Raw genomic sequence first — 12,673 nt, forward strand, 5'->3', positions numbered from 1 at the left:
CTACTCGGCTGCTGCCCGCTCCACGGGTATCTTTGAGCACTGTTCGCTTTACTCAGGACACGCGCACTGGCTCAGTGAGCAAGTTCAGTGCGGTGTTCCTGACAGTGTGTGCATATATCTGAGACCTGTGACACTAACAGGCTCAGCCTTTTTGTGTTTACCCTTACTGGCATCACTGTGATTAAGCAGTGATTGCTCTGCGCACCTGGGTGACGTTTAACCCCGTGCGCATTATACCGCTATATAGCACGTCTGCCATTACTCAGCAGCAGTTATAACACCTTCTGCAAGGTGGACCCCGAGCGGCGAACGCACTTTATTATTTTATTTAGTGCGTTCCGCCGTTCCTAACAAATATATTTCCAAAAATTAGGTCCAGGGTGAAGAATTCAAGCACATATAAATAAATGCAATTACAAATGTCCATCACATAGAATGGTGACTATCATGATTGCAGGAGGAATAATCATTAAGGAGTAGGTTCATTGATAGTAAACAGTCTGAACAATAAGGGTTATAATTCTAAGTCACACCCTAAGCCATCATTAGAGTGCTGGATATCCACCGAAAGTTACACTGATTCTATACATCTAGCTCAGAAAATACTTTATTTAGGAATGGCAGAATGTAGTAATAATGTGCTTACTTGTAAGTGTAATGTCACTGTGCAACCCCAACACACAGTTCGTCTTCTAGATAACGTGGGGAACAACAGGGAAGTGTGTAATGTCCCTTTATAAAACATTACCGGCCTGTGGTATGAGGCGTCTGTACTAAGGTGCATGATCAGTGTCATTCATGCCATGAATAATGTGTCTTGCATAAGAAAAAGGTAAACTTCCTCTGATATCAATGACCCAAGTGCATCCCATGAGAATGCCATAATCATTGGGCTCCACCAGGCATGTGCACAATGAGTGCTATAATGTTGAAAACTATGTGATGTCACGCCGGCAGGTGGCGCATGTGGTTCGTAGACCCACTGTGCCACAGGGCCGTACTTGCCTAGGAAGGGGCGTAGCTAAGTGGTTACCTGGTGTTTGCTGGATCTCCTCATAGTGGAGACAGACTGGGCTGCAGGTAGCCGCCAGGTACCATTCCTAGGCAGGCACTACAAGCAGGTAATGGAGACGGATGGACTGTATGCACAACTTGGAAATTTAAGATAGGTTCTTGTTCATGCACGTAGATATTGGGATATATTCTGGAGCTGGCAGCATTAGGACCAGGGACAATGGACACAGGGATGGCCACATCGGGAAGAGGAGACCGGGTATAGGTACTGTAGATGCAGTTTAAAGATTTGGATACAGGAATACAGGTGCAGTAGGTTCCAGCGGCGCGCACACGGGAGGAGAATGAAGCTTACGAGTACACTGCTGCAGCCAGGGCAGCAGCAGGGTGAGTAAGCCAGCATTCCCACATTGTGGGAGTAAGGGAACCATGTGGAGGCCCCGGCAGACATTACATGTGAGTCGTCATATTTAAAAGGTTACAAGAAAATAATAAGGATTGGTACAATTGGAATGCTGCTGGATTTTGACATTGGGCATTATGGCACACAACTGACTCAGTGAAAAACTTCGCTTTGTTCCCTGTTTAGAAAATACTTTACTTCTGTGATTGGATTTTCATTTTGTGTTGTTCTTGTCTCTAGATTTATTATCCTCTAATTAAGGAGGAAGCAACTTTCCTTTACTTTTCCTGGTCTGTGTGGCAAATTATGGATTATGGTGCAGTCTATGAATTGATATTATTGTTTGTTTTTTTATGCACTTTAATCAAGTGACTTATTTGGCTGCACTTTAATGTACCGTATATTGAATCATGTGGTATTATTTTTGTAATGTTCATTTATTTCAATTATGTTCTTTGCCCTATTTATTGACTATTATGAATAACTAGTATGTATTGTATTACATTCTTTATGTGTCTGTATTCATAATTATACTCTAACCAGATTTTATTATCTAGTCACTTTGAACTTCATTCATGCATATTTATGGATTTCATCTTTTCAATCCAGGCTTTCGCATTGGACAAATTAAATATAGCCACTCACATAGTCTTCAGCCATTTATATATCTGTAAACTGCATCCTATTCTGTGTCAAAATAATATTATAATCTGTTTTGGTGGAAACAAATGTGCTGAGAATTTGGCTATCATAGACTTTTGACTAAAAAATCCCTTGGTCTCTGTGAACTATAACTACAGCTATAGGGTTTAAAAGAGACCTACTTATGAAACGTACTGAGGAGAAACAAAGGCCACTGTCTCTAGTGACGCCATTATTTGATGTGAATGGCACATTGACACAGTCAAACTGTCCACAAGATTGTGAAAATCAGGATATTTAGTGTTCTTCTTTGGTCAAAGCTTACGTTACTTAGCAACAATGCCAAACAATTATTCATTGGGGGTCTTCAAAGACTCCCTAATAAATTATTAAAAACAGGTAACTACAGGTGCTTCTTACAAAATTAGAATATGATCAAAAAATTAATGCATTTCAGTTCTTCAATGCAAAAAGTGAAACTCATATATTATACAAAGTCCTTTCAAGCAGAGTGATTTATTTCAAGTGTTTATTTGTTACTGTTGATGATTATGGCTTACAGCCATTGAAAACCCAAAAGTCATTATCTCAGTAAATTAGAATTAACAAAAAACACCTGCAAAGGCTTCCTAAGCATTTAAAACGGTCCTTTAGTCTGTTTCAGTAGGCTCCACAATCATGGGGAAGACTGCTGACTTGACAGATGTCCAAAAGGCAGTCATTGACACACTTCACAAGGAGGGTAAGCCACAACTAGTCATTGCTAAAGAAGCTGGCTGTTCAGAGTGCTGTATCAAGCATGTTGCGTGGAAGGAAAAAGTGTGGTAGAAAAAAGGTGCACAAGCAACCGGGATAACAGGAGCCGTGAAAGGATTGTTAAGAAAAGGCCATTCAAAAAGTTGGGGGAGATTCACATGGAGTGGACTGCTGCTGGAGTCATTGCTTCAAAAACCAACACACAGGTGGACATGGGCTACAAGTCTCGCATTCCTTGTGTCAAACCACTCATGACCATTAGACAACGCCAGAAGCGTCTTATCTGGGCCAGAAGGAGAAAAAGAACTGGACTGTTACTCAGTTGTCCAAGGTGTTGTTTTCAGATGAAAGTAAATTTTGTATTTCATTTGGAAATCAAGGTCCCAGAGTCTAGAGGAAGAGTGGAGAGGCCAAAATCCAAGCTGCTCTTGAGGTCTAGTGTGACGTTTCCACAATCAGTGATGGTTTGGTGAGTCATGTCATCTGATGGTGTAGGTCCACTGTGTTTCATCAAGAACAAAGTCAGCACAGCCGTCTACCAGGAAATTTTAGAGCACTTAGAATCATAGAATCGTAGAGTTGGAAGGGACCTCCTGGGCCATCTGGTCCAAGCCCCTGCTCAAAGCAGGATTCGCTAAATCATCCCAGTCAGATGTCTGTCCAGCCTCTGTTTGAAGACTTCCATTGAAGGAGAACTCACCACTTCTCGTGGCAGCTTGTTCCACTCATTGATCACTCTGTCAAAAAGTTTTTTCTAATATCTAATCTGTGTCTCCTCCCATTCAGTTTCATCCCATTGCTTCTAGTCTTTCCTTGTGCAAATGAGAATAAAGTTGATCCTTCTACAATGTGACAGCCCTTTAGATATTTGTAGACAGCTATTAAGTCTCCTCTCAGTCTTCTCTTTTGCAAACTAAACAATCCCAAATCCTGCAACCTTTCCTCATAAGACAGGGTTTGCAGACCGGTCACCATTCTGGTTGCTCTTTTCTGAACTTGCTCCAGTTTGTTGATGTCTTTTTTAAAATGTGGTGCCCAAAACTGGACACAATATTCCAGATGAGGTCTGACCAAAGAGGAGTAGAGGGAAATAATGACTTCACGTGATCTAGACTGTATGCTTCTGTTAATACATCCTAGAATTGCATTTGCCTTTTTTGCTGCTGCATCACACTGTTGACTCATATTCAGTCTGTGATCTATTAGTATACCCAAGTCTTTTTCACATGTGCTGTTGCTTAGCCCTATTACTCCCATTCTGTATATGCTTTTTTCATTTTTATTGCCCAGATGTAGTACTTTGCATTTTTCCCTGTTAAAAACCATTCTGTTAGTTGCTGCCCACTTCTCCAGTTTATTTATATCTTTTTGAATCCTCTCTCTGTCTTCTCTAGTATTAGCTATCCCTCCTAGCTTTGTGTCATCAGCAAATTTAATCAGTTTACCCTCAATTCCTTCATCTAAATCGTTGATAAAGATGTTGAACAATACAGGGCCCAGGACAGAGCCCTGTGGTACCCCACTTGAGACATTCTTCCAACTGGATGTGCAGCCATTTACGACCACTCTTTGGGTCCGATCACTAAGCCAGTTATGAATCCACCTAAGAGTTGCCTTGTCCATTCCATACTTAGTCATTTTTTCAATAAGGATTGTATGAGATATCTTGACTTCAGCAATGCATTTGACAAAGTATACTATATCTACAGCATTTCCTTGAATCAGTGATTCCGTCATAGAAGGAAATTAAGTTAGTCTGACATGACTTATTAGTTACAAACCCATGCTGACTCTGTTTAATCACTTCATTCTTATCCAGGTACATACATGTTGTCTAATAATTTGTTCAAAGATCTTTCCTGGTATAGAAGTCAGACTCACCGGCCTATAGTTGCCTGGGTCCACCTTCTTCCCCTTTTTGAAGATAGGGACAACATTTGCTCATCTCCAGTCTTCTGGGACTTTTCCTGTTCTCCAAGAATTTTCAAAGATTATGGAGAGGGGTTCAAAAATTTCTTCTGCTATCTCCTTCAGTACTCTGGGGTGTAATTCATCTGGACCTGGAGACTTGAATTCATTTAGGTTAGCTAAGTGTTTCCTCACTATCTTTCTGTTTATAGATATCCTCGATTCTTCTATTCCCTTAATAGGACAGTGAAGAACAGTTGATGTTACATTTCCTTTCTGAGAGAAAACAGATGCAAAATAGGAATTTAAAAGTTCGGCCTTCTCAACATCCTGTCTTACCATTTCATCATTTTCATCCTGTAAAAATCCTAAGCATCTTTGACTTTTCTTTTACTTTTGACATATCCCCAAAAACCTTTATTATTGCTTTTGACATCTCTTGCAAGCCTCAATTCATTGTCAGCTTTAGCTAATCTGATTTGTGCCCTGCAGGTTCTGCAGACAGCATTATATTCTTCTTTAGATATGCCTCCCTCTTTCCATTTTATAAACATTTTTTTCTTCCTTTTTAGCATGTGCTTAAGTTCTGTGTTCATCCATCCTGGCTTCCTTAAATGCTTCCTATTCTTCCCTCTTTTCGGAATTGTTAACAATTGTTCTTTGAGAATTTAATTTTTCAAGATTTCCCATCCTTCCTGGACATTTTTGTCTTTAAGGATATCCAGCCATTGGATCCCTCCAATTCTCTTTCTGAATCCCTTAAAATCTGCCTTTCTGAAATCTAACCTTGACGTCTGAGTCTTCACAGGTCTTCCTCCTCTAGTTATCCAAAATTCTAAAATAGCATGGTCGCTACCTCCTAGGGTCCCAGTCACTTTTACCTCCTCAACCATTTCCTCGTTTATAAGGATTAGATCCAAGGTAGCAGTTCCCCTTGTTTACTCCCCTACCTTTTGGAAGATAAAGCTGTCAGCAAGAGAGGATAAGAATTTCCTTGACCTGTTAGTTTTGCCTGAGAGAGATTCCCAACAAATGTCTGGATAGTTGAAATCTCCCATGACAACTATGTCATATTTTTTGGAGAACTTGGCCATTTGATGCATAAAGAGTTCATCCATATCTTCAGCTTGCACAGGCGGCCTGTAGTAAATGCCTACAATGGTGTCCTTTCCATTGTTCTGTCCTTGTATTCTTACCCAAACAGTTTCCACAGAACTCCCAGTCTCTGAAGCTTAAATCTCTGTGCAGATATACGCGTTTCTAACATACAATGCGACACCTCCTCCTCGTTTATCAAGTCTGTTTCTTGCAAATAAGTTGTATCCTTCTAGTCTTGTATTCCAATCATGTGTATTGTCCCACCAAGTTTCAGTGATTCCAATTACATCATATTTCTTTTCCTGTGTTAGTAGTTCCAATTCTCCTTGTTTGTTGCCCATGCTTTGTGCATTAGTATAGAAACATTTTAGTTTGTGATTGGTTTCGCTTTCTCCAATATTTTTATTAATTAGATTCTTTTGTCTTTGTTCTTCCTTTACACTTCTAATAGCATAGTTCTCAATAGCATTTGTCAGGTGTATGGCTTTTTCTGGTCTTTTGCTTCCCTTCCCATGTTGTTCTAGTTTAAAGCTCTACCTCTGCCGACAAGCTTTTTGGAGATGGAAATTTCATTCTCCAGCAGGACTTGGCTCCTGTCCACACTGCCAAAAGTACCAATACCTGGTTTAAAAGCAACAGTATCATTGTGCTTGATTGGCCAGCAAACTCACCTTCCCTTAACCCCATAGAGAATCAATAGGGTATTGTCAAGAGGAAGATAAGAGACACCAGACCCAACAATGCAGACAAGCTGAAGAAGACTGCTATCAAAGCAACCTGGGCTTCCATAACACCTCAGCAGTGCCACAGGCTGATCGCCTCCATGCCACGCCACATTGATGCAGTAATTGATGCAAAAGGAGCCCTGACCAAGTATTGAGTGCATTTACTGAACATACGTTTCAGTAGGCCAACATTTCGTTTTTTAAAATCATATTTCAAGCTGGTGTTATTTGTATTAAAGAACTGAAATAAATTAAATTTTGATGATATTCTAATTTTGTGAGAAGCGCCTGTATTTTCCAATGACTTTTCTTAACAAGAGAATCTAAGAGTTGGCCATAGGATCATTCTTGTTTCCATAATGAAGTTCATTTATTTTCTGCCAAATATCATTGCATACTGTATATCACACCAACATTCTAATATTCAATAAATGACATCAACTGTCTGATGCAGAGAAAAGTTTCTATATTTGTTCACACCTTTATTATGGGTGCTGAGTCAGTGCCACTGCTGACATTTACCCTACCACAGTGTTGGAGCAAGGTTCATTTTATAATTTTTCATGCAATGGTGGAACCGTAGAAGTATAAACGTCTATATTTACAAGTATAAAGCGTAGGAGTATACCGTAAATGTCTATCTTTACAAGAGTTGTCCACTAAAATAGTTTATACACTATCCATAGGATAAATGATAACTTGTTGATCGGTGGGGGACCAGCACTGATCGGCAGAACAGGGAGCTTAAATGCCAGGTAGACTGGAGCAGCAGTGCGCATGGTGGTCTCTGTTCCTTAAATTCCCTATGGGACTGCCGAGAGCTGTGCTCAGCTATTCCTGACAGCCCCATAGAGAATGAATAGAGAGGTGGTCAGGTGTCCAATCTGCCGCACCATTTTGTAACAGGGATAAAAGTTCTCCATTGTGGATAAAGTGTACCCATTTTGCCAATCGATGCGGGTCCATCAATCTCCACCCACCTATCAGCAAGTTATCACCTATCCTGCAGTTAGGTGATAACGTGTTTTCACTGGACAACTCCTTTAAGGAAAGTTATAATAAAAAGGTATATGAATGTCTCAGATGAAATAGAATTTCCATTATGAAGGTTGTCACCAAGCTAAGTGGCTGATCTGCCTCGCTTTGTGGTGACACATATCTCACCCTTTATCACACATCTGTAAACAGGCTGTTTAATACAGCAAAAAGGTGGTGAAAACAAACTCTGCTGTCACGTATATAATGTAGTTACTGCAATTTTAAGCTATAGGAGGGCTGGTGGACATGTATCCAGGGGTGAAGGTTAGTTCTGTACAAATGTTACAGTTTGATGTTTGCTAGAAATGCAAAATACACAAAACTGCAAGCATCTATCCATAATGCACCCAACCATCCATAATGCCCCCATCTATTCATAATTCCACCCAACTATCTGTAATTCACCCATCCATCCATAATGCACCCATGTATCCATAATGCACCCATGTATCCATAATGCACCCATGTATCCATAATGCACCCATGTATCCATAATGCACCCATGTATCCATAATGCACCCATGTATCCATAATGCACCCATGTATCCATAATGCACCCATGTATCCATAATGCACCCATGTATCCATAATGCACCCATGCATCCATAATGCCCCCATGCATCCATAATGCCCCCATGCATCCATAATGCCCCCATGCATCCATAATGCCCCCATGCATCCATAATGCCCCCATGCATCCATAATGCCCCCATGCATCCATAATGCCCCCATGCATCCATAATGCCCCCATGCATCCATAATGCCCCCATGCATCCATAATGCCCCCATGTATCCATAATGCCCCCATGTATCCATAATGCCCCCATGTATCCATAATGCCCCCATGTATCCATAATGCCCCCATCTATTCGTAATTCCACCCAACTATCCGTAATTCACCCATCCATCCGTAATGCACCCATCCATCCATAATGCACCCATCTATCTATAATGCACCCATCTATCTATAATGCACCCATATATCCATAATGCACCCATATATCCATAATGCACCCATGTATCCATAATGCACCCATGTATCCATAATGCACCCATGTATCCATAATGCATTCATCTATCCATAATGCACCCATCTATAATACACCCATCCATTCATAGTGCACCCATCTATCTATAATGCACCCATCCATCATGCACCCATCTATCCATAATTCACCCATCTATCTATAATGCACCCATCTATCCATAGTGCACCCATCTAGCCATAGTGCACCCATCTAGCCATAGTGCACCCATGTATCCATAATACACCCATCTATCCACATTGCACCCATGTATCCATAATACACCCATCTATCCATAATGCACCCATCTATCCACAGTGCACCTATCTATCCATAATGCACCCATGTATCCATAATGCACCCATCCATCCATCATGCACCCATCCATCCATCATGCACCCATCCATCCATCATGCACCCATCCATCCATAATGCACCCATCTATCCATAATGCACCCATCTATCCATAATGCACCCATCTATCCATAGTGCACCCATCTATCCATAATGCCCCCATGTATCCATAATGCCCCCATGTATCCATAATGCCCCCATGTATCCATAATGCACCCATGTATCCATAATGCACCCATGTATCCATAATGCACCCATGTATCCATAATGCACCCATGTATCCATAATGCACCCATGTATCCATAATGCCCCCATGTATCCATAATGCCCCCATGTATCCATAATGCCCCCATCTATTCATAATTCCACCCAACTATCTATAATACACCATCTGTCCATAATGCCCCCATCTATCTGTAATTCACCCATCCATCCATAATGCACCCATCTATCTATAATGCACCCATGTATCCATAATGCACCCATGTATCCATAATGCCCCCATGTATCCATAATGCCCCCATGTATCCATAATGCCCCCATGTATCCATAATGCCCCCATGTATTCATAATTCCACCCAACTATCCGTAATTCACCCATCCATCCGTAATGCACCCATCCATCCATAATGCACCCATCCATCCATAATGCACCCATCCATCCATAATGCACCCATGTATCCATAATGCACCCATGTATCCATAATGCACCCATGTATCCATAATGCCCCCATGTATCCATAATGCCCCCATGTATCCATAATGCCCCCATGTATCCATAATGCACCCATGTATCCATAATGCCCCCATGTATCCATAATGCCCCCATGTATCCATAATGCCCCCATCTATTCATAATTCCACCCAACTATCTGTAATTCACCCATCCATCCGTAATGCACCCATCCATCCATAATGCACCCATCCGTCCATAATGCACCCATGTGTCCATAATGCACCCATGTATCCATAATGCACCCATGTATCCATAATGCCCCCATGTATCCATAATGCCCCCATGTATCCATAATGCCCCCATGTATCCATAATGCCCCCATGTATCCATAATGCCCCCATGTATCCATAATGCCCCCATGTATCCATAATGCCCCCATCTATTCATAATTCCACCCAACTATCTATAATACACCATCTGTCCATAATGCCCCCATCTATCTGTAATTCACCCATCCATCCATAATGCACCCATCTATCTATAATGCACCCATATATCCATAATGCACCCATATATCCATAATGCACCCATATATCCATAATGCACCCATATATCCATAATGCACCCATGGAATAATGCACCCATGTATCCATAATGCACCCATGTATCCATAATGCACCCATGTATCCATAATGCATTCATCTATCCATAATGCACCCATCTATAATACACCCATCCATTCATAGTGCACCCATCTATCTATAATGCACCCATCCATCATGCACCCATCTATCCATAATTCACCCATCTATCTATAGTGCACCCATCTATCCATAATGCACCCATCTATCCATAATGCACCCATCTATAATACACCCATCTATCCATAATGCACCCATCTATCCACAGTGCACCCATCTATCCATAATGCACCCATCTATCCATAATGCACCCATGTATCCATAATGCACCCATCCATCCATAATGCACCCATCCATCCATAATGCACCCATCTATCCATAATGCACCCATCTATAATACACCCATCTATCCATAGTGCACCCATCTATCCATAATGCACCATCTATCCATAATGCACTCATCTATAATACACCCATCTATCCATAATGCACCCATCTATCCACAGTGCACCCATCTATCCATAATGCACCCATCCATCCATAATGCACCCATCCATCCATAATGCACCCATCCATCCATAATGGAATAAATGGTGCTATAATAATAAATAATAATATTAATGCACCCATCTATCTGTAATGTACCCATCCATCCATAATGCACCCATGATGTATAGTCAGCTGGCATGCCTGTACCCATGACTGCCATGCTGCCCACATCTCATGTCCTATAACAGCAGGAACACGGTTTCCTAGACAGTTTTAAATTTCGTGAGGAAACTGAAGCACATAATGAGGTGGGGGAAGGGCAGATCAGCATGACAATAGCAGCATCTTCTTCCCAGGGCCTCTCGCATTTCCCTCCCTGATCTCCATGCCTGCCTTACCTTATGGCCTCTGTAGAAGGCGATCTCCTCCACATTAGCTATGATCCTGGAGTGCACATAGCGCAGGTAACCTTTCCTTTGGGCTTCTTCTGCCACCAGTTTGCCAAATTTGGGGGAGCAAGCTTTGAGCACTTTGGCAGTGGCGTACACCACCAGGCCGGCCAGCAGTGTAGGCCCCAGGGGATTAGCTCCCCTTGATCTGGCAGTCTGGATGAGGGTGTAGGATGTCAGCACCACGTCCAGGATAGGCTTAGTCAGGTTGGAATACAAGTGTGCTATGGACTGGGAGAACATCATGATGTCCTCGGTGAGGGACTGGTCGGGGTTGGCCAACCTGCTGTCCATGTTGATGATCTTGTAGTAGGTCTGGTCGGTGAAGTAGGTCTGGTAGGCATGGTCCACCAGCCGGGTGCGCAGCGCCAGCGCCAGCTTACACTCCAGGTAGCGGATTGCACTGTTCACAAAGGTGGCAGGGATGGCGATCAGGAGCCATTTGATGAGCTGCAGCAGGAAGCTCCGCGGCTCCTTCTCCACGATGCTCTTCACGATCTTCCCATCCAGTCCGGCCACATACACGGACAGGAAGGTCCTGGAGATGAGAGCCAGCGAGTGCACGGACAGCAGCCCCAGCTCCTTACTCACCAGCCTGGGGAACAGCACCTTCCGGAGCTCCAGCAGCTGCCGGTAGAATGCCGCATTGACAGCCGGGGAGGAGTGAGCGTGCCCGCTGCTCCGGTCCTGGGAGCTGTGCTTGCGAGGGCTGCGCTCCTTCCTCCGGAGCTGTCTGCTGATGATGGGGTACAAGGTCTTCAGTCCGTAGGCAGCTGCCAACAAGAAGGCGGCCCTCTTTAAGGCGACCTCCTTGCTCCCCCATTTCAAGCGCTCTGTGGCATGCAGCATATGTGCCATGTCTCCCCTGCACTTGGCTGATGCGATGACGGCCAGGCTTATGTCTCCGAGCTACACGGCAGCCGCATAATGTGGGCAGATGCAGAATAATGACATCTCCACCGATGGGCTCCGGCATCCGTCCACAGACCACTAATGAGCCCACGCCCCGCCCCCTCTAATGCCTGCAGAGGGATCAAGCTGCGTCCTGCTGCCACTGACAGGCGGTGGCCGAGATGCTGCAGAGGAGGATTATGCTCCACAGCTGGGCTGCCCTGCCTGGCACAGGGGTGAGCCCTGATCATGAGTGCAGATCCAGGCCGTCTCATCAGTGGCAGGCAACAGTGCCCACCACAAGTCAGATGCCCCCATAGAACTGCCAGCAATCACCGATAAGGACCAGTTCACATGAGCATACCTACATGTGCCTTGAGTGACAATATCACCGCACATATACCCAAATTCACAGCATTTATGCGCTGAACACAAAACAATGCACCTTTTATTAGGTTTCGGGGCACCCAATGACAGCATGGCTTCCATTTCTGAAAGCGTTGGCCATTTTTTATCTAAGTCTAAAGGGGGCTTTACACATAGCGATATCACTAGCAATATCGC

The 12,673-nt window shown here is 43.1% G+C and overlaps 1 protein-coding gene across 6 annotated transcripts in view; it reads right to left on the reverse strand.

Annotated features, from left to right (window-relative positions):
- ABCD2 (ATP binding cassette subfamily D member 2) overlaps nucleotides 1-12,673 on the reverse strand; it is a 137,991-nt gene that overhangs the window by 89,445 nt on the left and 35,873 nt on the right. Inside the window, exon 1 of one of the 6 annotated variants that reach the window (XM_073573527.1) lies at nucleotides 11,168-12,392. The exons of the other annotated variants lie outside the window; for them this stretch is intronic. Coding sequence (XP_073429628.1) covers nucleotides 11,168-12,076 — 909 coding nt within the window. The 5' untranslated portion in view covers nucleotides 12,077-12,392. Of the gene's footprint in view, nucleotides 1-11,167; nucleotides 12,393-12,673 lie in introns of those variants that run through there. 6 annotated transcript variants of the gene reach the window in all.

The sequence above is a fragment of the Dendrobates tinctorius genome, unplaced genomic scaffold (assembly GCF_039654945.1).
Source record: "Dendrobates tinctorius isolate UK_male_01 unplaced genomic scaffold, ASM3965494v1 ptg000035l, whole genome shotgun sequence".
Lineage (NCBI taxonomy): Eukaryota > Metazoa > Chordata > Amphibia > Anura > Dendrobatidae > Dendrobates > Dendrobates tinctorius.